Source organism: Hesperophylax consimilis, chromosome 26 (genome assembly GCF_061612785.1).
Source record: "Hesperophylax consimilis isolate HC1 chromosome 26, BYU_Hcon_1.0, whole genome shotgun sequence".
In the NCBI taxonomy this organism is placed as follows: domain Eukaryota; kingdom Metazoa; phylum Arthropoda; class Insecta; order Trichoptera; family Limnephilidae; genus Hesperophylax; species Hesperophylax consimilis.
Window position 1 is genome coordinate 29,297,103 of NC_142861.1, and position 26,329 is coordinate 29,323,431.

The window sequence follows — 26,329 nt, forward strand, 5'->3', positions numbered from 1 at the left end:
CTGTAGTACAGTGGTTTGCTAGGCATCGGTGAATATTCATTTAGAGTGGATCTGTTTTTATATTAGCCTAGAGTGGCCCTGGCTGTAGTGGCTTGCTAGGCATTGGTGAAAGATCATTAAGAGTGGCACTGGCTGTAGTACAGTGGCTTGCTAGGCATTGGTGAATGTTCATTTAAAGTGGATCTGTGTGTATATTAGCCTAGAGTGGCCCTGGCTGTAGTACAGTGACTTGCTAAGCATTGGTGAAAGTTCATTTAGAGTGGCACTGGCTTACAGTGGCTTTCTAGGCATTGGTAAATGTTCATTAGTGGATCTGTGTGTATATTAGCCTAGAGTGGCCCTGGCTGTAGTACAGTGGTTTGCTAGGCATTGGTGAATATTCATTTAGAGTGGATCTGTTTTTATATTAGCCTAGAGTGGCCCTGGCTGTAGTGGCTTGCTAGGCATTGGTGAAAGATCATTAAGAGTGGCACTGGCTGTAGTACAGTGGCTTGCTAGGCATTGGTGAAATGTTCATTTAAAGTGGATCTGTGTGTATATTAGCCTAGAGTGGCCCTGGCTGTAGTACAGTGGCTTGCTAAGCCTTGGTGAAAGTTCATTTAGAGTGGCACTGGCTTACAGTGGCTTTCTAGGCATTGGTGAATGTTCATTAGTGGATCTGTGTGTATATTAGCCTAGAGTGGCCCTGGCTGTAGTACAGTGGTTTGCTAAGCATTGGTGAATATTCATTTAGAGTGGATCTGTTTTTATATTAGCCTAGAGTGGCCCTGGCTGTAGTGGCTTGCTAGGCATTGGTGAAAGATCATTAAGAGTGGCACTGGCTGTAGTACAGTGGCTTGCTAGGCATTGGTGAATGTTCATTTAAAGTGGATCTGTGTGTATATTAGCCTAGAGTGGCCCTGGCTGTAGTACAGTGGCTTGCTAAGCATTGGTGAAAGTTCATTTAGAGTGGCACTGGCTTACAGTGGCTTTCTAGGCATTGGTGAATGTTCATTAGTGGATCTGTGTGTATATTAGCCTAGAGTGGCCCTGGCTGTAGTACATACAGTGGCTTGCTAAGCATTGATGAAAGTTCATTTAGAGTGGCCTTTAACGGATTTAAGCAGGCCTTAACATTGTTTTAAAGTTTGATCTCTACCGGAAATGCTTTAGTTCCTTTCTCTCTTTTTTAATTTGATCTAATATGAATGATATGTGTTTGTATTGCAGAGAATATTGCACAAGCACCAAGATGAAGCCACTGTCCACGGCGGACTTTGGAAAGGTGATGAAGCAGGTGTACCCGGGAGTGAAGCCACGTCGCCTGGGCACCAGGGGGAACTCCAGGTAATATCTAGTGTGCCTTACCTATATAGAACACTGAACAAACAGAGAGATGAAGTCGACTTTCGTGACCATACTTGGAGAAATTATAGCATGTATTCACCGAGTAATAGGAGAAATTCTGAGTACAGCAAGAGCAGAGATACTTTTCATCTTTATTTAAACCCCCAGGCCTCTGGCATGTTGACGGAGGTCAGAGAATTTATCCGAAAACTAAAGTGTTTTTGAAAGGTGATAAAATAAACTTTCTAATTTTATTATTAAAAATACACAGATTTAAAAAAAAAAAAAAATATTGATTGCAAGAATAAAAAAGTGTTGAAAATGGCTCACTGTTTTTTCATCTAAATGCTGAACTAAAGTTACTGATAATGAAATAAAACACACACACATTTTATTAGACAAATGTATTATAAACATTATTGTCATCTTTTGTCTTTTCACATAAAAATAATTAAGAAAAAATTCATGAAGTTTCTAATTTTTTCTCAAACCTTAGTTCGGAACCTTTCGTTTCACAAAGGTGTACATTTTAATTCTTCTGTGGTTAACTTCTAGATTTGAATATAAGGTGTGGTGTTTTCTCTTCTCACCATGGCAGTAAGGGACACCATAAAATGAGCTGTTCTCAAAAGTGAACAAATTGACTCTACGGGTAATATCTGATTGTTCGCAAAAGTGAATAAATTAGTCAGAGGGGTTAAAATGTACTTTTGACGTCTGTCTCCCTTTAGAAAATAAATATCACATTTTGATATAATACATCAGATATATTGAGGAATGTGTTGTAGGTATTGCTACGCCGGAATGAGGAAGAGGATAAAGCTAGAAGTGCCCCAGCTGCCCGACCTCGGAGAGAGACAGAAGGTGAGCTTCCTTGATACATATTATTCACGTAACCTTAGAGGTTATGGACTTATCTGACGGATGTCGGTAGTGCATAGGTTTGCCCCTCCATGTTCAGAATCGAGATGGGCTAGCAGTTAGCAGTTAGGTTTCTAGCAAGAGAGAGATTTTGAGAGCATAATAGCGAGGACATTCTAGATACTTGTTCTCATTTATATGATTATTTAGTCTAAATAAAGACAAAGTGTTTTGTCACGAAGAAAGCTTTAGTATTTGTCGAAACCATTCTCAATAGTTAGCAAAAAGATAGCGCCAAGGAAATAAAGACTCGCAGTGAGATTATTGCATTTAAATTTTGTTTTTATTATTATTATTTAATGAACAGGAAGCATTCTGCTGATGCCCTCGTGTCTGATTTCACAATATGTTTAAGAATAATTGAGTTGTTATTTCTGTCTTCATTTAATCTGGGTCTCTTCAAGAACATTCCTTCCTTCAGCCCTTTCTTTAACCTGCCTCGCAACGTCACTCAACCCAGCGGTGATATAGTATCTAACAAGTTTAAACCTATTCTATGGCATGTTTCAGACGGTGGAGATTCCTGCAGTACAGAATGACCTCCTAATAGCGGCTTCGCAGCTAATACGAGAGTGGGCGGAGAAATTATTGGGTTTGTACATTTTACTTCTGAATATTCTAGCTAACTTAGCACTTGTAGTCTCCGCTTTTGTAGTCTCCGGTGACATTTGCAATCGAGAGCAGACCAAAATGCCATGTATATGAAATACTCAGAAATCAGTGGGTACGTTACCTGCACCTGTTACATACATGGTGTCCCAAAACTCAAAGTTATCCTTTGGAGGGTTGATAGCTTCTTGACGTTAATTAATACCCCCCTAATTGTGAATAGGGGGGTATTAATTTATTATCGTTTTTTGTTATTACAGTAGAACCTCGTTAATTCGAAATCCACCGGACATCAAAAATCAAATTTCGAATTAACGAATTCCCACGTAATTCGAAATTTTATGAAGAAAAAAAAAAAAAAAAACGCCGAAAATCGATTTTCTCGGCCACCTCTTCAAATCCAGGTGGAATTTTAGTTGTAAATTCGTATTAATACCAATTATTTCTTTATTTTCGCGGCCGATTACCGTAGCGGGAGGGCCTTTAAATTCAGATATTCGCAATAAATTCGTAGAAATGCTATATATTTACGCGTAAATCGAGATTTCGCTGCCGATTTCGGTCGCGGCCTACCCTTTAAATTGAGATATTCGTAAAAATACGATATATTTCCGCGTAAATCTAGATTTCGCGGTAATTTTCCGTCGCGGCCGGCCCTTTATTTCAAATATCCGAATTTAAATTCGTAAAAATACGATATATTTCCGCGTAAAACGAGAATTCGCAGCTATATTCCGTCGTGGCCGGCTCTTTAAATTCAGATATTCGAAATAAATTCGCAAAAATACGATATATTTCCGTGTAAATCGAAAATGCGCGGCCGATTTCCATCGCGGCTGACCCTTTAAATTCAGATATTTGATGTCAATTCGTAAAAATATGATATATTTCCGCGTAAATCGAATTTTATTGGCAGTTTTTCGTCGCGGCCGGCCTTTTTAAGTTCAGATATTTGAAGTAAATTATTAAAAATATGTCATATTTCGGCGTGAATCGAAATTATTCGGCCGATTTCCGTCGCGCCGTATTTTTTAACTCGGATATTCGAAGTAAAGTTAAATTCGTAAAAATACGATATAAATACGCGTAAATCGAGATTTCGCGGCCGATTTCCGTCGCAGCGGGCCATTTAAATTCAAATATTCGAAATAAATTCGTAAATATACGATAAATTTACGCGTAAATCGAAATTTCGCGGCCGAGTTTCGTCGCGGCCGACCCTTTAAATTCAGATATTTGGTGTAAAACGTATTTTCTCGGCCCTTCAAACTCGGATATTCAAAATAAATTTGAAAAAGTACGACATTCCAGTGTAAATCGATTCAGATTTACAAGATAATAATACTAATTAGGACGATGTATAACCACGTAAAAATACATTTTTCTGCGTTTTACCGCCACGGCTGACTTCAGATTTACGAAATATTATGATTTATTTTCGCAAAAATCAAATTTTTACGAATTACACGAACAAATTTTCGTGCGCGGACAAAAATAAATTTCGAATTACGAATTAACGAATTTCGAATTAAAAAAAAAAAAATTCTGCGGAAATTTTTTTGGCGAAAATTTCGAATTACGCGTTTTTTCGAATTATCGGGGTTCGAATTAACGGGGTTCTACTGTAGTTTCAATAGCAAAGTTTGTACATGATGAAAGGTATAAAGCATAATCACTAAATAGTATAAAATAAAGTCGCTTTCCGCGTTTGTCTGTTTGTGCGCTTAGTTCTTCTAAGCTACACAACGAAATTTGTTAGGGTTTTCACTATCACTTTGTTTGTAATAAGTCGTAAACAAAATATTTAAGGACGCTTACATTGGTAACGCTGGCTAAACCTTAATGTACTACAGAATTGTATATCTTAAAAAGGCCTACAGAGAAGTCTGCCATGGTATAATATGTCTATCTCATAAGGGTAACCCACAGTAATTTTTATCTTTTACATATATGATGGATTTTTTGCGAAGCTATTTTGACCAATACATATAACATTAATACTTATTCAATTAAATATGTTAGTTACTTTGGGCATTTAATGTGGACCTAAATTGCCCTTCAGAGCACATTATTTAAATTAAAATAATTACAATAGCGTATTATCCAAGGTTGATATTTTCAGTTGCGAACTTACCAAATACAAGAGGTCCATAAAAGAATATTTCTCTGATGGTTTGTGAATAATTTTTATGTCGCTATTGTTTATATCTGTATTATGATTTGATTTATATCTACAACCTCTCTCCATGGCTATAAATGCATTGTTTTGTAAATTTTTCGTTTTATATAATCTTTTGTTTTGTATAAATTTTTTAATTCATATTCCTTTCTCACAAATTTAAATAACTTATTCCTTATTATGCTGTCTCAGTAGAGGTAAAGTCACAAGGAGGAAATCCATAATTGGTTTTATTTTAGCTATACAATACTTATGTACAAACTGATTAAATGTAAACTGTTGATTTCCCGAAAATTAATAAATAAATAAAAAATAAATTAATATCTTAGAAGATATCATAATTACGCGCCGCAAAAAAAGATTCATGAAGCTTCTTTGACCGATATAGCTTCAATCCTTACCCAATTTCTCATACTAGTTATATTTGGCTTTAAATGTAGATAAAAATTGTTTTATTAATCTTAGAACATATCGCAATTTGAAAAAACACTCGCAACAAAACTGTCAGCTGCACGCACAAATACAGGCTCCTCTACGAAGGTGGACAATCTGCCACTGTGCATTATTGAAGACAATATTAGCGATTCCTAAACGAAATAAAATATTCATCCTAGACTTGCAGAAAAAGTCAGTAGATGTCGCACATTAAAATAGAAAATAAGTTATCTAAGACACTGTTTAGATTGCATTTAGTTCTAATTGAATCTTGCGATCATACATAAAGATAGCAGCCAATAAAAATGTGCGGTGAGAAAATGAAGACAATGTTGGTAGTTCGTATTCGAAGTATGATACAGTTAAATATGACCGAAGGAGAGAGGGCCCCATTAGCTCAGTTGGTAGAGCGGTGCCCCGGCAAGGCAAGGGTCCTGGGTTCGTGTCCCGGAAAGACAAGGGTCCTGGGTTCGAGTCCTAGATGTGACCGTATCCTTTTCTGATTTTTCTGTTTCAGATTTTCGTTTAGAAATCGCTAATATTGTCTTCAATAATTAAATATTACAATTTGAGGTTTTACTCAATAAAGTTATTCCGAAAAATAAATAAAACTTTGATATTTACAGCTAATATAATCTAATAAAGTCGCTAAATCAGTAGGCTATGTAAAGAATGTATTTTTACAATAATATTTAATAGAAAATTCATAATTCATCATATTGCGTAGTATTCAGTTTGACACATTCAAGAATTTGGTCAGGATTATCAGCGTATTATACTATTTATATTTAGCTCGTCAATTGATGTAACGTTGGTAGATTTAGAACTGGTTATTTAATTTATTATTTTTAAGTGCTCAGCTCCTTGTTTGGCGTTGCTCTCCACATAAATAGTTGAGATGACCGGTCCTCACTTTTTATTTTTATTTGTAAGAACATTTCTGCAATATCTGCCGCGAACGCGATTTTTCTTTAGCGGAAAATGTTACCCAATAGCGAGGAGAGCAGATCGGGCCCTGTCAACAGGTGATCATTTAGTGAGACACCTCGACAGCGGTTTGTTGCGTCGAAAACCACTCTTAGCTTTCCCGGCTTATTGGGATTTACTGCAGCGAAATGCGGTAGGTACTATTTTCGAGGGCTAGGAATGGCCGTCTCTTGTGTATTTAATTTGCGTGCGTATCACGTACCACGTTAAATTAGAGAATTTATTTTCACTTTATACGCTGCTGCTAATGTATCATTCTCTCCAATGAGTACAATCGATTTAGCGCGCACTGTTTGCTGTCAGGCAGGCGCGTATTGTCTTCTTTCCACAGTAGGCCCGTTTCCCACCAGTCGGTGTCATATGGCCGAGTGGTGTTTTCCATGAGGGCCTCTGCTCGTTGTGTGGTCGCATCTCGTCACTCCAAGCGAATCGATCGCAAAGTTTTGTTTTATTAGCTCCGAGAACTGTTGGTATCCATTCTCGGCTTCGCCGATGATGCTCATTGTTGAATTTTCTACAGGATGAATGCTTCCATGCGTGATCCAGGTGCAGTACGGGACAGCATTCTTTTCTCAGTGTCTTCGAGCACCTCTCCATGTTGTCCTGTTCCAATAAAATTTGTGGTTTTACTTCGCGCCGACCGGCTATAGCTTGTTGCGGTGGGTCCAGGTTTCGCACTGTGTTTCCCGTAATAACATACTCGTCACCGTCTCCACGCACTGATAGTTTAACTCGCCGGGATGTACTATCTGACGAACACATTCCACTTGCCCCGTGAATACGGAGCCCGCGGGTCGGCCCACTTACCCCCACTTTGTCCGCTATTTTACCGTCTAGAAGGGTCACAGTTGACCCCTCGTCTAGTAGGGGATGAATTGACACATGCCCGTTCGGGCCACATATGGTTACCGGTACCACTTTCAACATCACGGATTCATGTCTGTACCATGTGATATTGGTCACAGTTTGATTTACACTATCGATTTTACACGCAACGGGTCATGCAGTAGTTTGTGATAGGGAAGTCGAAATGAACCCACTCCACACCACACAAGGAATTTGCCCGCTCTCGTGCGGTGTCTTACGTCTAGGCATTTATGGCAAAGTCGGGCACTTTTAACTTTTTCCCATCGTCCAGGGACATTTTTCCCCAAAAACACCGGGCACTTGTGCACACTTTTTGCTCTCCATATCAGTTTGAGAATTTTGCACATATATTTGTTCCCATCATGGTTGCATTGGAGCCCGGGCATTGTCAACTAAGCCAGGACGCGGGATCGCGTTTGTGAGCCGCTTTAGAAATGCGGCTAACTGTTGAATTGCCGCAATTATCACTTGATCGGCTATTTTGTCCAACAACTCCAATCTTAGCACAAGAGGCATTTACAATGCTATTTCACTCAGTAGCGCGGGGTTAGATAAATTTTAAACTGCCGAGTGAAGCCACCACATTTTGAACTGTACCCAAGAACTCAATAAGTGCGTCGTTTGATGCATCTTCGGGAAGCCGCGCCAACTTTTTAACTTTTTCAAACATCAGTGTTGCAATTGTGTGAAAACCGCCGTTTGTTCCGCTCTATTATTGACCCGATCTTGGGTGTGTCGCACCATGTCATCCTCCGTGGGATGGTCTGGGAATGACATGTATGTGTGGTTTGCAGGCGGTGTCTGGCCGGAAGTCCAGGCTGCGGGGATCTGTGGGGTCTCTTGAACTATCGGCTGTTGTCCGGATGTTGCGGCCGGATACTCCGTGTTGATGATAGCAGGCTGCTGGGGCTGCAGAGGGGTTGTTTGGCGTCGCATCGAGGTTCTGGATGCTGTATGCGCCTTGCGTGGAGCCTTGTAGGGCGCCCTGCATGGCACCTTGTTGAAGTGTGGTTGCCTGCTCCGTGGGTGTGTCAGGTTCCACTAAATGAGCTTGTTTTTTCGTAGGAGCCCCTATTGAAGCGATGAGGGCCTCCTGTAATTTCCGGTTGAGTCGCCTTTCTACTCTCGATTCTAGCTGCAGTTGTTTAAGTGAATCTGCATTCGATGCCTCGCTGTCTGATGATGAGTCATGGTTGGGAATCTGTACCGGAGAATGGTCCCATATCGCCATTCCGGTGGCTCGGGGCTGGGCGGCCCTCACCGCGGCAGCCGCATTAGCAGACGGCGGTATTGTAGAGGGATCGGCGGGGTGCGGGGTACTGCCAGTGGCTTGTGACTCTTCCTGTCCGGTTCCCTCCAATGTATTCTTCCCGGAGCGTAGAGATGGTGTCATCTTGGCAGCTGGAGACTAGGGAATACGGCTCGAAGGACCACAATGTATCAGACAGGAGTCCTTTACATTGACTGTAAATAGGGGGTGCTGGGTTTTCTAGTCGGTGAGCTGCTATATGTTCCGGGCCTTTTTTTAATTTTTTTTTTATAGTGAATACCTCACAAGAGTCCCAACTGCTCCCGTCTGGAGCCAGTGAGACTATGGCATCCCCAATTGGGGGATGTTGTGAGGCTGAAGGTAAGTGGGGAAGGGAAAGAGGAAGGTGGGGAAGTGGGGAAGGGCCTGGTCCAGTTGCTGTGATGTCGTATATCCAAGGAAGTGCAAGGTAGGAAGTCAAATGCGGTTGTAGTGGTTCCAGCATCCCAATTTCGTAAACACAGTTTTGTATGGGAAATTTATGCCCCGATTGGGAAATTATTTAAATATTTGGATGTCCACACCACATGGCATTTCTTGTGTTCTTTTTTATTCTATGTATAATACACACCGGAGGGGGTAATATATTATCCCCTCCGGTGTAGAAGGGTTAATCTAGTTTTTATTTTCACAACATAAAATCCCTTTTCAATGGACTAGTGTTTTCATTTGTCCTTGTTCGGTTATCCAAATAAATAAATGCCTATGCATGTCTGACTTGGTACGGTGTGTTTCAGGTTTGAAGTTTGGCAACCTGTGTGAACTGGCACATCATTTGGTTGACAAGAGTTGTGTGGACGGAGGCTCCGGGGCGGCTCTGCTTCTGGCCGACACTATGGCAGGTAATTATCGTTCGGTTCCCAAAGATACACTCTTCTAGTATTCTGATTTATTGTTCATCCATAGACCATTATTTTGAGATGAACGGAGTAAAAAGTTAAAATCTCTTGGTTGTTTGTTGTTGAAAGCAACCTCGAGAAATTCCTCTGTTAAAATTTTTGCATTCTATGTTTCAAAAGTGACTAAAAACACCGTTGAAGTGCACAAATTGACAGAGAACACTGTGCAATTAGCTACTACATAGTACTCTAGTTCTCTGATTTGATACATCATAAGTTTATAAACCTGAAACAGTGTTGTAACTCCTTGCATATAAACAGTGTGAAACATATAAACAAAATGAACTGTGAAGGCTGTCTTATCACGCTATCCAAAAATGACAATGCACTCACCTGTGCCAACTGTAACATCTCGTTCCACAATCACTGCGTCAACATCTCGGACTCAAATTTCAAACGAATGGCAGTTAAAAATAAATTTCTTGGAACTGTCCGAAATGCAAAAGTCAACCGAGCTCACCCTCTTCATATTCCTGTACAGATACTGATGTCTTATTTGAACGAATCACCAAAAATTTTGACAGAAAAATAACTGAAATGAAAAAAATGTTTGAAGAAGAAAAGCGACTTAGAGAGAAGCAGTGAATTCATTGGTAACCAATATGAAGACCTAGTCTCAAGCTTCAAACAAATGCAGGATCTTCACAAAGAAACAATTCTTGCATGAGGAGAGTGACAAGAAAAACATAAAATTGTTAGCCTTGAATCCAGACTTGCAGAACTGGAACAAGATAAGTTGTCTGACAGTGTGGAGTGGCGAACATCCTAAGGAAGCTGTACTTCAGATAGCCAGCTCGTTGGGACTGTCCCTGCCGCAACAGGACATTGGCCTGGTGACCAGGACTCAAGACCGCAGGCAGAACACACCGGATAAATTACATATCTCTTTTAACAATCCAAAATCTAGGGAGTCGATTCTCTTACTAAAAAATGCGGCGAAAACAAAAAACTCGAACTCGCCAATATTTTTTTTTTCATTTCTTTTATATACTCAATAATATTATTATTCAATTTATAAAAACAGTTTATTTATAAACAAGTTCTGCTATGTAATTATTATTACGTGTGACAGCTGTTTTGTCCTATGAAGGCATTATCAAACTGTGGCATTACCACTTACGGACGATGTATTTCTATTACTAGATAGGTGTTTGTAATAAAAAGATTTTATTGCTTTTATTTTTAACTATCTATTATTGAGTATATAAAAGAAATAAAAAATATATTTAATGGAGTTCGACAAATTAAACTTAAAAACAATAAATAAACTCGCCAATATACGTTAGTGAAGTGCTCACACCCTATTATAAAGAACTACTGTGGAAAACAAAGCAAACGGCCAAAGAAATACTCTACCAATTTGTGTGGTTCAAAGCCAACAGACTACTTGTACGCAAAGGATCCGGGGAAAAAATTATTCAAATTAAACACAAAAATGATCTTAAAAAAATGGAGACACATTCGTAAATCACTAAAGCTTCAAATTTACATTTCATAACTTACTTACTATTAATATGACTGATCTACTGAAAATGAATCTTAATAACTCGAACCACCATTACCCCACTGCTGATGCAAAATGATGTGATTCAATCCTCAATAGTCCACCATCACTAACTATACTAAATCAAAACATACACTCTCTCAACTAAAATTACGATGAACTCGACATCCTAACACTTTTACTACAGACTTTCAAATTATTATTCCAACTGAATGTTGGATTACAAACACCTTCACCCATAAACACAAACAAAATTACACCCAGTACCACCCAACAAATAATAACAAACAATCTTCTACCTATCTTCACAATAACCTTAGCAGTTTCTGAAATTCTTATTGAAAACTCAAACTTTTGATAAGCTGGTGAGTGGGGTTGTTCAGGATCTTGACTTCACTCTCCTGACAGAGCAATCCGGCGTGGTGAGTCACCAGATTCCAAGGAAGTATGACTGGAGTAACTCTTCAATAATAACTCCAGCTCTTGAATATTGGTCTTTATTTAACAATAAAAAAGACCCGTAGGGCAGCTCATGTAAGGTGAGCCCAATATTGCTATCTCTCTCCGCGGTTTTATAACCCACATGTAAGTGAAAACCTAGCAGCTCTGCCGTTTTGCCAAAACGACCCGCCCAAGACGGATGGTAACAAGAGAAGAACGATTAAAATCCGTGGCAATACGAAATTGCCCCGGCAATCGCTAACACAAAAATAAATGTTGCCACACCCATAGGGTGACAAGCACCAATATTAATATTTCAGTACCTGAAATCTTAACATATTCCCGCCCCAAAACGAGTATTAAGGAATAGTCGTTTTTCATAAAATAATGTAGGAAGAGATTGCAACATTGGTACTCAGAATTTACCCAACAGGTTCACATACAAAAATAAACAATATTCAATACATGGATATCAAAATAATAACAAAAAACTTATAACAACGTATATAACCCTATGTCAGACTTGACATTAAAAAATAAAAGTCTAATAACGTAGAAACTTCTGGTGCGCTGCACCCACTTATGAGAAAATATCTTATCACTTGGCACTGTTGAGCCTGACGGCATTTTGATTCACACATAACATCACTTTTAGTGTTGTAATTGGTTCTTACTCCAGGTTGGAGGAAGGATCCTCCATGGGAAGTAGACAGAGCTGTGTCACGGCTCTTTTGGTGACACCTCTGGCCGTCCTCAAGGAGTCCGTCTTGACCAGGGTGGATCTCCGTCACTCGCGCCATCCTCCAGTACTGCGGAGGTAGTTGGTTGTCTTTGATGATGACCATGTCACCAGGCTGTAAACTGCGTTGACGTCCTTCTTGCCATTTGACTCGGTTCTGCAATTCTGCTAGGTATTCCCGGCTCCATCTGTGCCAAAAAGATTGAACAACGGTAGACATCTTTTGGTAAATATTAAGCCTGTTTGTAGGCAGATGATGGATATCAAGCTCAGGCAATGCTAACAGGTTGTCGCCAATAAGGAAGTGTGAAGGAGTGAGTGCGTTTAAATCATTTGGATCTGATGATAATGGAGTCAGAGGACGGGAATTTAAACAAGCCTCAATCTGTATTAGTATGGTATTCATGCCTTCGTATGTCAAAACAGTTGACCGCATTGCTTTTTTTAAATGTAACTTGGTCATTTTAACTGCACTTTCCCAAAGTCCACCGTGATGCGGTGAGCGGGGAGGCAAGAAACTCCAGCTAATATTCTGCTGGGCTAAAAAATTATGGATTTCCTTATCAGATGCCTTCAAAAAATCAAATAGTTCAGTAAGTTCCCTATAACTACCTGTAAAGTTAGTTCCATTATCACTAAAGAGTAGTGAGGGTTTACCCCTCCTAGCTATAAATCTTTTCAATGCATTCATAAATGCCATTGAAGTTAAATTAGTCACTAATTCTAGGTGAATTGCCTTCGTTGAAAAACAAATAAATAAACATATGTAAGATTTTACACTCTTAGCATTTCTGGTTAAACCAGACTTAATTAAAATTGGACCTGCATAATCTATGCCGGTTACATAAAATGGTCTTTGGATTCGGAATCGGTCAGCAGGAAGGTCACCCATGAGCTGGCGACACTCGCGCGGACGGACTCGGAAACATACAATACATTTATGCAGTGCTCGCTTTACTGCGTTTTTACCAAATATTGGCCAAAACCGTAAACGCAGTAATGCGAGCAGAGCATTACATGTATTGTATGTTTCCGAGTCCGTCCGCGCGAGTGTCATACTTCCTTGTACCTACTTTGTGAGGCTAGGGGTAGTAGCCGGTCAACACCTCTTGTTAAATGGGTGCATATAAGGATTGGTCATCATCACAGTGGTCGGCTTTGGTTCCGATGTGGAACCTTTGGACGCCAAATCTTGCCGGGGGCAAGATATGCCGAGCTCTGCGGTGAGACATAAGAACCCTTCTCAGGGTGGTGGGCATATGGGGCTTATTCACAAGTAAATCAGAGTAAAAGACAAGTTTCTGTACATATAAGTTGAACTCTATTTCATGATAACAGGGTAAACATTAAGCAAGGGATTTTAAAAGACTTACCCCCTATCAGACCGATTCTATCCTATCTAACTATCTAAACGCGGATGAGTGGAGATGCCTTCCTCCCAGGGGAACGTCTGCTTCGGCGCGGGCGACCGGCCCACCAGCTCCGCCTCTCGTCCAGTCTCCAGCCAGGAAACCAGTCTCCAGTGTCCATCCACCCGATTATTACGGATCCTTTCAAGGCGCGCGTGTGAATGGCGGTAGGCGGCGTTCACGCACCCAAATACAATACTCATCCGAACGATCTAGTATTCCTCAGCGTACTCAAGGTTTGCATGTACGAAGCGAGAGAGGATTGTCTCTTTAAACGTGGATTACATCCCAAACGGAACACGCGGCCCGGTGCACTTTGGCACTCGTTTAATTCACGCGGGTTTTAAAATTGTCGACCGACATTGCGCGTATTTCGGCGCGGGTTTTTTTTACATTTAACCATTACTCCGCGTATCTCAGGATCGGATGCCTGATTTTACTTTTAAGATTCGTCGCGTACTTGCTCCGAACGGTTTTTTAAATTGCTCCATATAAACTTGGCACCTGACGTTTCAACTGAGTCCTCGCCCAACTGGGCTCTGTTGGAAAAGTGTGGAACCTTGCAAGAATAACCCTTTCCTGTTATTTTGCGCCGATTTTATGGCTGTCAAAATAACCATAGACAAAAATCAAAATAATAATTAGTACCTAATTATAATTGTTATGTTTCTAGATATTTTCATAACAATACCCCGCTCGCTCCGAACGTGTTTGCCCTCGAACACACAACAAAACCAAAACAAACTAAAAAGAAAAATCTCTATACTACTGACTAGTAACTTGGTCTGATGGGGGCTACTGAAACAAACAGCATACATGTGTAAAAAGAAATGCATAATGTAAAACGAAGTACATATATATAAACATATAACAGATTAATAAGCATGAAATGCGTACAGACAACTTGCAAATGATTGTGTAGCAACGTCAATCGCGCCCATCATGCGCAAGGCATGGTGGATGAATTCGCGACGCAACCATTAGAAGTGCTGGTAAACAGAAAAAAAACAAAGCTTAATATTATAAAACTTAAAAATAAACATACTTCAATAAGGTGATACGTGGACGGGGTCTACAAACACCCTCAGCATATACGATGCTGGGTGCTGTAATACTGATTTCCTCAAAGACTACCGTACACGTAGCATCTGTAACAGGGCATTAACTTATAAATATAGTGGTTATAATACTTAATACTAAAATACCTTATAAATTTATTTATATACCATGATATTAATGTAATATAACATTAAATATGCACTAGGCGTCACTTATTACGGAAACACTTTTTTTTTTTTTAAGAGCCTCAACAGGCAACACTTTCAGATGGTAAACCATCTACACTTTCCACTGAATTTACTTCCACTTTGGGAAAAAAAACTTCCTTCGAAGAGTATCCCTAACTATACTTCCTGACTTCGGTCTTTTTTGGGGGTGATGATTATTACACCTATTATACAGCAGTTTAATCATTATACCTTAGTTTTATATAAAGAATATAGGTTGGATCATACTTAAATGAAACAATGTAAACAACCATCGCCAATGAATGGTGCCAAAAAGTAAACAACCATTGCCAATGAATGGTGCCAAAAAGTATACAACCATTGCCAATGAATGGTGCCAAAAAGTATACAACCATTGCCAATGAATGGTGCCAAAAAGTAAACAACCATTGCCAATGAATGGTGCCAATAGTAAGTAATGTAGACCCTTGATGGAGGGTGCAACTGGTAAGGTTAATTGTTTGATATATACAAATATTAAGGTTTCATACAAACCTATACATATGAGTAGATTGTTATGAGTAGATTGTTATGCGCCGCTCACGACGCTAATCAAAATTAGACGTGATAATAATATCCCCAAACAAGGGAAATGAGAAGGAGAAAACAAATATCATTTAACATAATATTATTCTAATACTAGCTTATGCGGTAATAACATTTTTCAAAATTTTATGTAATACAAAATTTTTAGGAAATTGATACGAGTAGTGCCAAAACAGGCAACTGAGCAAGAAATGCTGAATATTCTTATAACATGAAATCTCATAATTCTTAAAAACCGAAAATCAGAACACAAAGAAATAATGGGCTGTTAATTCTGTATGCTCCAATAATAGTTTCCCTAGGTTTACAATATGGAACATGAAGAAATGATGGGCCGTCACTTCTGCATGTTCCAATTATAGTTTCATAAGCTTACTATATAACCAAAAAAAATATGCTTGGAATACAAGAGGGTATATATACAATATCGTCGTATATTCCAAGTTGACAAAACTTAAAACTAGACAGAGGTAAAAACAAGATAAAATTAAAATGTGCCAAGTTTAAAATTAAAATTACGAGATTGTTTCCATGTGCAAGCATCCACAATCCTAATTCTAGAGGTATATAAATATATATTTAACTTAAATTTAATTTTAGATGTGTATACAGAACCAATGTTCCTTTCCCAACTCGGGTTTTAAACCAGAGTTAAGAGTGATTGTATACCTAACAAAATCAACTATTTTCGACACACACGAACTCTGTTGTTCATTTCCAAAACAATATTTTTTCTAACTAGAATTTATTTTAAAAACGTTTGCTTGAAAACAGTAAGATGGCGGTAATGTAAATCTTCGTTATAAAAGTTATGAATTTCAGTTACCAGATGGCACTATTTTTTGTATTATTTATTTAATTAGAATATAAACGAATATATACAAGGTAACATTTAATTTAATTGTATGTATTTTAAGATTTTTACAGAAAGCCTGACATTTCTTTTTTTTTATGCTTCCGATTTTGTTGTCCGGGTTAAATCTTCCCCATAGGAAAAACTAAACCCTTCCACTCACTTTTCCACAAATGATCATCTAGTCAATCAACACTATGCAAGTGCAAAATAAATACAAAACAATACAAGAACAACACGTCAACTCACAAAAGATCAAATGGGAAAATAATTCACCGACTCCAGATATTTTCATATCAGAGGGTTCGGCTCGGTAGAACTTCTAACAGGGCCTATAAATCCTACTGATCCCTCAACATAAATATTTAAAAAATCTTTTGTTATCCTACATGTATTCAAAATGACCGACTTTTGCATCTTTATATATAATTTTTTTGAAAGATCTAATACGCCTAAATTTTTAATGAGAGAGCTAGGTATAATGCCAGTAGCCGAAATAACGAATGGTAATATTTTTATAGTCTGAGAATGCCAAATTCTTTTTATTTCATTTCCTAAATCTGTGTATTTTCTTCTTTTTTCGCTAACAGATTTTTGAATATTACAGGAATTTGGTATAGCGACATCAATGATATAAGTTAATTTTTTTAATTTTTTCATGTAAAACTATATCGGGTCTATTATGACTAATCGCTTATATTATTATTATTTCTTCGTATATCTTTAGTCCTGATTTTCCATATTATGACATGTATGATGATGTATGTGCCAATTTCTTAATTATGTATATCTCTATTAAAAACATTTTGGCATTTACATACTTTTATGCACAATAATTAACACATTAAATTCAATAGATAACAACGAATTAAATGAAATAATATAAATAAATAATTTTTTAAGTACTTAAAATTTTAAATACCAAAATACTTTTAACAAAATAAAATTTTATTGATTCTGTGGTCCAGAATAAATATCTAGGTTCAGATATAAATGCTAATACTTCTTTATTTGCGTATACCGGGTTCGAACCCGCGACCTTCGGAATGGGAGTCCAAAGCCTCACCCCGGACTACGCCGGCCGTCAGATGCACGCATTGTAAAAAATATGCCTACATCTGGTCAAAAAACAGAGTACCTGTGTTCGTTCTACCTCGGTCAACAATAACCGTTATAAATAACATTATTGTTTTCTAAGGCCCACAGAAACGCCATCGGGCCCAAAATTCGCTTGTATTCAACAGTCCTTTGTGAAGCAAAACGCCAGATTTGGCAACATTCAGTTCATTTAGAACAATGCCACTTAGCACTCAGAACTAAAAAGCGCCTTGCGCGGGTGGACATTTTTGTAAGTTGTTTTACAGTGGACGGTAAATTGATATCCCGACCTAAAAATGTCCGACCGCCCTCTGCAATGGAGCGAACTGGCGCGTTATGAAATGATACATTTTTACTAAGGATATCGGTGTAAAAAAAATTGTTGCACGCCTGCGCCCAGTAGGTACGTTTGTATACAAGATGCAACAAGATATTCATTCAAACTTCTCACTTTCAATAGACAGTTTGTTGTCAGGTCTGGTGTGTTTGTGGATGTCAAAAAAATAAAACATATATTTTTTATATACCGCACAAGAGTCTCAACCGCTCCCGTCTGGAACAGCGAGACTGTGGCATCCCCAATCTGAGTACTAGGGTGAAGGTATTGGGGAGGGGAAGAAGATGGGAAGACAAATGTAGAAAAGTACCTGGCTATTTATATCCGGTCACTAAACACGGCAAAAGCTTAGAAATAACGTTTCCATTCGGAATGGTGGTCTCACACCGGGGCGATACTGAGAGTAAATTTCACTCTGGATCGTGCTGCAAACACACTTTATATTATGTTTAATGTATTAATTGTGAAATAACACAAACAAATAAAAATTTATTTGCGCACGCCGGGTTTGACCGTCAGATGACCTTTATGAGCGTTGACTCACACTTGCACCATAATCACGTGGCACTAGCAATTACGCTTGCTCGCTTAGACTTTCAAAATACTCAAGCCACAAAATATGGCAGTCAGGTTATTTGTGTTTGGTCTTTTCATTCATGTTTTTTTAGAATAATTTACAAAAACAATAATAAATATCGAGATATGGCCCGACTCAACAGGATGACGACCTCCGTGACGTCGCGGGTTACAATCTTGGCGTGCACGAGTACCAACCTACATTTTATTTTAATAATTTGTGTTATTTCACAATGTACATAAGTATTATATTTGCGGCATTTTCCAGAGCGTTAGATACTGTCAGTATCGCCCCGATGAAAGACCACAAATCATTATTTAAATTTAGACCGCAGAACGGGTATTATTTATTGAATAAGTGAATCTACCTGGCTATTCAGATTTGGTCACCAAACACGGCTAAAGCCATTTCAAGCAACGTTTCAATTCTGAATGGTGGTCTTACACCAGGCGATACTGAGAGTATCTTTCACTATGGAACGTACCGCGCATATACCATACGTATATTAATTCATTAATTGTGAATAACACAAATTAACCAAATTAAATTTACTTGCCCACCCCGATATTCGATCCCGCAAACTTCGAGGCGAGAGTTTTACAGTATAGTGTACAGAATAGCATAACCTAAGCCAGTGGCCGTTTGGCTTGAATAACTGAAACCGATTTATACATTGAATATTGGCGGACATGGGAAGAGTCGATAGCGAACCATGATAGCGCCATCTGTTGGGATATTTAAAAGAAGCTTTTAGTTCGATGTTCTACCGTATTTAAAATTTCAAATAGGCGCCAGCAGACGGCCAATTTTAAAAGTAATTTAAAAATCTTAGTGTTCTTTCTTAAATTGTAGTATAAAAAATATTAAATTAACTTTAAAAAATGGAAAAATATAATACCAATAATTTTTCGTTTAGTTTTGTTAAATAAACGTATCCAAAGTTTTATAATCTGCATTTTAAAAACAAGTACAATTAGTGTTTATGAAAAAATTAAACTACAAACCTATTTTATTTATTTTTTAGTTTTTTTTTTCGTACATTTAAAGAAAACCCCTTCAGGTATTTTTTGACGATATTCAGCCTTTAATAGTATTTTTTAAAACGCACGTATTACGGTCTGAAAAAGGTCATATTTTCGATTTGATTTTAATAATTACTAAGCCTATGTTAATTTAAAAAATGTATAAAAAAAATTTTACTTGTTGAAAACACTATCATAATCGATTTGCTTAATAATATAATCATTATTTTAAATTAATAAAAAACTACACTCGGCCTTAAAAAAAAATAATTATGTACTCTTTAGGAGGCATAAAATTTGAAGTATTTTATAGAATTTGACATATTGACAAAATGCTGACCACAACAATTCGATTGATCAGGTCGAATTGAATGGTCTGAGCACTTTGTAATCGGTTAACGATGTCAGCCCTTGCAAGGATGGCCAGACCCTACAAGGTACTGAAGATAAGAGGACTATAAAGGAATATTGTCCGATTTCACGATGTCTTTCACGTGAAAGTCTCCGGTTTCTTTACCCTTAAGGTCTGCCAGCGTATATATAAGATCTGATTTCTTTCTTACAACTATATTTTTAACAAATCGCGGAGCTAACTTCTGTGCAAAGTAATTCAATGCATTCGACTGGACGAAGTTTCTACGCCAAACCACATCCCCAACCTGGTAAGTAACGTGTTTTCTACGTAGGTTGTAATGATTAGCTCCCTTTTGGTAGGCTTTAAGAAGTGCATCCGAGACTTGTTCATACACTGCCGATAATTTATCTAACCTTTGAGCATACGCTTCAGGTTGAACATCATTCCGGGAACTGATATCTCCATCTGCTAGAGATCTCCGTCAATTATCTGCTCCCTACCATGCATCAAAAAGAAAGGAGTATATCCTGTAGCGCAGTTGACAGTATTGTTCATAGCCGATTGAACTTGAGGAAGAAACTTAGACCAATTCCTGTGATCCGATTCAACTAAAATAGAGAGTGCTGTTCCCAATGTTTGATTATAACGCTCTACTACATTATTTTGAGCAGTATACAGTGAGTTGTAAAAAGGTTGTGGTACGTTATAATTACGTAGTAATTCCTTAAATTCCTTCGCGATGAATTGACGGCCATTATCGCAGACTACTGTACGCGGTACTCCATGAACAAGGAAGACGTTCTCTTCTAAATTTTTTACGATGCTTTTTGCGGAGCCGTTGCGCAGCGGAAATAGCCAAGTATACTTAGTAAAGACGTCCACACATGACAATATTACTGTGAAACCGGAGTAGCTTCTAGGTAAAGGACCTACCAAATCTAAGGACAACATTTGCATAGGTCTTGTAACTCGTTTATGGTTTGAGGATATACCATTAGGAGGGGCCGTACTAATCTTATGTGCTTTACAGGTTTGACAACGATTCACAAATTGTTTGGCGTCTCTATACATATTAGGCCAATAGTAACGTAACTGCAATTTTTTATACGTTTTAAAGATACCAGGATGACAAGCTAGAGAAGATTCGTGTATATTTGATAAAATTTCCTGTCTTAGTTCTTGAGGGATAACTTTTTTCCACGCTGTATCTTCGCAGAGAGCTGAATCAGTCTTAGTATGACGAAATAATTTGAAACCGTTGTGGAAACTTTTGACAACCTTCCCAAGCTTTTATATACCATTCGTCAGTGGTGTGGTTAGGAATAGTTCCTGATAGTATAGCTAAGTTCATTCGCGAAAGAACGTCCGGTACAACGTGTTGAGTTCCCTTACGGTGAACTACATCGAAAGAAAATTGTGATAATCGTGAGCTCCACCGTGCGAGACGGCCACTAGGGTTAGATAAAGACCCCAACCACTTCAAGCTCGAGTGGTCGGTGACAACCTTAAAATGTGCACCTTCTATACACGGTGTCCGGAAACTCGTAGTACAAGCGGGAAACTGGAGAATCTACACCACATGGGGAACCCAAAAAAACATAAAGTTTTTTGATTTGAGCATTTTCAAAAAAAAAATATATATATTTTTCAGCTATTTTAGGGTTAAAGTTTTTTCTGGTGTTTAGGGTTGAATAACAGATGTTTTAACCCTGCAGAGCAGAAATATTTTATGATTACACCGGGTTAAATGAAGGGTGATTTCAAAATAATGCTTCAAATCCGAGTTTCTTCATTTGTTTTACTTTCAAATAGTTTTAATTAGTTGGGTACTTTGATCTTCAGTAATAATTTATAAGAATTTGATTAAAAAAAAAAAAAAAAAAAAAATCAACTTCAAACTCGATTTACTCGATAACGAAAGCTCAAATAAAAAAAAAATATACTACAAAATCGACTCCAAATGTGATGTAGATTCACCAGTTTCCCGCTTGTACTACGAGTTTCCGGACAGCCTGTATACGGTCTGAAGTGTGTAACCGAATCTAACACAGCCAAAAGTTCGCGTTCCGTAATACCATAGTTGCGTTCGTGAGTATTTAAACAACGCGAATAATAAGCGATGGGGTGTTCTAGTCCATCTATGGTTTGGATCAAAACTCCGCCTATCCCAGCCGAACTGGCATCGCAATGTATTGCAAAGGGTTTTGTGAAATCCGGGCAACTTAAAACCGGAGCTGTAGTTAAAGCTTTTTTTAAATCACCAAAGGCGGTCTCGGCTTCTGGTGACCACGCAAAATTACTGATACCGTTCTTGGAACCCGTGAGTCTTGTAAGAGGGGCGGCAATGCTTGAAAAGCCCTTTATAAATCTCCTGAAGTACCCACATAAACCAACGAAGGCTCGTATTTGCTTTGCGTTTTTGGGTACAGGGAAGTTCTGAATACTTTCTATCTTTATAGGGTCCGTACGAAGACCTTGAGAATCAACCATATAGCCAAGGTATTTGAGCTCGGCTTTGCAGAACTCAGATTTTTTTAGGTTTATGGTTAGACCTGCGTCTCGTAGTCGTTCATAGACACGGTTTAATAATTTGAAATGAGACTGTAAATCTTCTGACACCAAAATTAGGTCGTCTAAGTAGCAGAAAGCGTTTTCGTCAAATTCAGGTCCGAACAAGGCGTCAGCCAGTCTTTGGAGCTCGCTTGGTGCGTTTTTGAGTCCAAAAGGCATACGAGTAAATTCGAATAGCCCTCGACCAGGAACTACGAATGCCGTCTTCTGACAGGAGTCTTTATCCAAGGCAATCTGCCAGAACGCCTTGGAGAGGTCAATGGACGAGACGTACCTGGCTCCGCCAAGCTTATCTAGGATCCTTGATATATATGGCAAGGGATAGGAATCGCGAATTGTTACGTTGTTGATTTTCCGCGAGTCCAAACAAAAACGACCCGTACCGTCTTTTTTAGTTACAATCAATACCGGACTAGACCAAGGAGAACGCGAGGGACGGATAACTCCTAATTTCAACATCTCATCCACTTCTGCTTCAAGCTGTTTCTGTCTAGCGGGCGACAAAGGGTAATACCTCTGTTTTATTGGAGGACCTGTGGTAACAATTTTATGTTTTACAAGATGAGTTTTACCTAAGCCTTTTTTCTCAAAAGAAATTGATTCAAATTTCTTTATTATTTCTAATAGACTTCTATTTTCCATAGGAGTCAACGATGAGGCTGGCCGGATTGCCCTTACCTCATTAATTTGTTCTGCCCGTGTTTGGCTGGGCACTCCTGAAAACAGTTCTGGCGCGATTTGGAACTGCTTCCAAAAGTTCACCCCCAAAATGTAATCAGGCGACAAAGACGGAATGACGTAAAAAAGAATGTCCTGAGTGATTCCCTTTTACGTCACTGGCAACGTCACTGTCCCTAGCACCTTTTGTCTTGTACCGTCTGCTGTTGAGACACTAAAATCTACTTTGACTAAATTAATACCTAGATTTAGAAAATATTTATAAGAATACCCCCCTATACAAGAAAGAGTAGCGCCACTGTCAAGTAACGCCCTGCAGGTTTTATTAATAATAAAAATTTTGGCGTACGGTCGATTATCTCCTTCTATCTCAGAATTCTGTGGCAGTTGGCCCACTACGTTAGAATCGGAGACAGAAAGAAACTGTCTAACCAGTTGGAGCCAACTCCGCCACTCACGCTTCCTTTGCGCATGGGAAGGTGCGTGTCTAGAGCGACTCCATCCTAGTTTTCCGCATCCTTGTTTTTATTATTTTTACTATTGCTTCCAAGAGACCCTACTTTGGAATTAAAACTGTCGGAAGCTTTCTTCCTACAATCCGACATTTTGTGCCCTAATTTCTTGCAATAGTTACAAATAATCCTATTTTTTAAAGGAACTTGCGGTGCATGGCCCGTCTCTTTTTGTTTATTATTAGTAGAAGGTCCCTGTTGGTACTGTTTTGCAGGATTTGTATTATGACCAAAATTAGTTTGGTTGTTATTTGTCGATCGGTTATAATATCTATTATTATATAAAGGAGGATCTTGATTGTTCTTAAACATTATTATTAGAATATTTATTGTAATGTTGTCTATTGAATTTCGAATTATCATTTGGAAAGACCTTGCTTGCGTAAGAAGACGAAGGAGTAGGTTGCTTTACTGTATCGGATGTTGAGAATGATTCGAATTTTTTTGTTGCATCATTCAACTATTCGAAGGTATTTATTTCCCGAGATGCGAGTAAGGTGGTGTACATAGGTAACAAGGCTCTCATTGCTAATTGGAGCAACTCACTATCCGATAATTTAGAGTCGAGCATATTGTTATGCGCCTTCATTCTAAGAATAAATTCAAAAGCCGACATTCCAGTCGATTGCTTCATATTGAACAGATCTATTTTAAGTGCTATCTGTCTATTGCTACCTTCGAATTGTCTGATCAAGAGTAATTTCAGGTTATCCCAGGTTAGGTCAGGGGTAAAAATGGATCTAAACCATAATAGAGCTAGGCCTTCTAAAATATCCGGGAAACATCTAACAATATCTTCATGTTTGACGTTCCTTGTCCTACATTTCTCATCGATTTGTTGAATAAATTCCCTAACACAAGTTGAACCGTTGAATTTAATATTCCAATTATTAATAGTGACTGTCGGAGCATGCGATTCATTATAAATGATCTTAGTATATTTGATGACCTTGGCACTGGAGTCACTGTCCTCATCTGTATTTGTATTGTCTTCAACTTGTTTTACGATTTGAGCTACTTTTAAAGATTTATTATGGTTTCTAGCCTGAAGACGCATTTCTTCTAACGTGTTAGCCGGTATTAAATTCCTTGTAGTTAATTCTATACTTAAATCATCCTTTGATTTCCCGTTGACGTTCTCTATTGGCCCAGACATGATGATAGTTATGCGCGGGGATGGAAAATAAATTTTAAAAAAAGAAGAAAAAAAAAATCTCTTAAAAAAAAATTTTTTTTTTTTGACAACCCTGATTTTTAAAAAAAAAAATTTATAAATATTTTAAGTTGAATAAACTTTCAACTTTGTGGCAACCCTGATTTATTTTGAAAAAGAATTTATTTTTTTATTTTTTATTGATTTGGGACAACCTTGATTTCAATTTAAAAAAAAAAATTGGTGGCAACCCTGATTTATTTTGAAAAAAGAAAATTGTTTATTTTTTATTGATTTGAGACAACCTTGATTTCAATTTAAAACAAAATTTTGGTGGCAACCCTGCCCTTATGTTTTTAATAATTACAAAGATAATTCACATCTAAGTATACAGATAATTTACTATTCAATGACTTAACTTTTGGTAGTCAATTTTTGAAAGAAAAATAATATGTAACGATTTATTCAAAGTATTTCGTTTCCAAACCCGTTTTTTAAAATTTAAGTAAGTAGACGACCGCATGCTACTTCGTCTATTAACAAATTTGACATTTGATTTTAAACAACCGACGATAAAATATTTGTGACAGCTAAAATATAATAATAATAATTTCGTGTCACGTTAGTATTTAAAAGTACGTTAGTATTTAAAAGTACGAAATGAAATAATCATTCAATACTAACAGACATTTGTAGTTACTTAATAATCGAGTTTAATTACCTACATTGACTTCCACATGTCAGACAAAAACGTACAGTTTGTTAATTGGTTGAGACAATTATGTAGGTACTTATTCGTGCTAGGAACAAATTGTTTGTGTAAAATATTTGACAGTAAAATACCACAGTTGATTTCGATCAATAGATAAAATTTGACGAAATAATTATCATAGATAATTTTGCTAGCAATAATTAAATAAATAGGTTTCAAAGTACCTATTAAACTGTCTATGACCGTATGTTTTTCTCTGAGCATTATTTATTGTCAATGATAAATAAATTGAGGTTATGACACTTGGCATATTATGTAGTAGATGGATGCTCACACATGGAATCTAACATGATAATTTATAACAAGCCGATTTACCCGTGAATAAGCTATTTCGGGACCAAAACATTGGAGCGCCATTTGATAAGCTGGTGAGTGGGGTTGTACCTACTTTGTGAGGCTAGGGGTAGTAGCCGGTCAACACCTCTTGTTAAATGGGTGCATATAAGGATTGGTCATCATCACAGTGGTCGGCTTTGGTTCCGATGTGGAACCTTTGGACGCCAAATCTTGCCGGGGGCAAGATATGCCGAGCTCTGCGGTGAGACATAAGAACCCTTCTCAGGGTGGTGGGCATATGGGGCTTATTCACAAGTAAATCAGAGTAAAAGACAAGTTTCTGTACATATAAGTTGAACTCTATTTCATGATAACAGGGTAAACATTAAGCAAGGGGTTTTAAAAGACTTACCCCCTATCAGACCGATTCTATCCTATCTAACTATCTAAACGCGGATGAGTGGAGATGCCTTCCTCCCAGGGGAACGTCTGCTTCGGCGCGGGCGACCGGCCCACCAGCTCCGCCTCTCGTCCAGTCTCCAGCCAGGAAACCAGTCTCCAGTGTCCATCCACCCGATTATTACGGATCCTTTCAAGGCGCGCGTGTGAATGGCGGTAGGCGGCGTTCACGCACCCAAATACAATACTCATCCGAACGATCTAGTATT

At 38.1% G+C, this 26,329-nt stretch overlaps 1 protein-coding gene across 1 annotated transcript in view; it reads left to right on the top strand.

Moving 5' to 3' along the window:
- The window catches only part of LOC149411407 (uncharacterized), a 40,161-nt gene that overhangs the window by 7,435 nt on the left and 6,397 nt on the right, over positions 1 to 26,329 (top strand). Inside the window, exons 4-7 of the mRNA XM_089647358.1 lie at positions 1,210 to 1,326; positions 2,115 to 2,190; positions 2,758 to 2,839; positions 9,371 to 9,475. Coding sequence (XP_089503484.1) covers positions 1,210 to 1,326; positions 2,115 to 2,190; positions 2,758 to 2,839; positions 9,371 to 9,475 — 380 coding nt within the window. The remainder of the gene's footprint in view (positions 1 to 1,209; positions 1,327 to 2,114; positions 2,191 to 2,757; positions 2,840 to 9,370; positions 9,476 to 26,329) is intronic.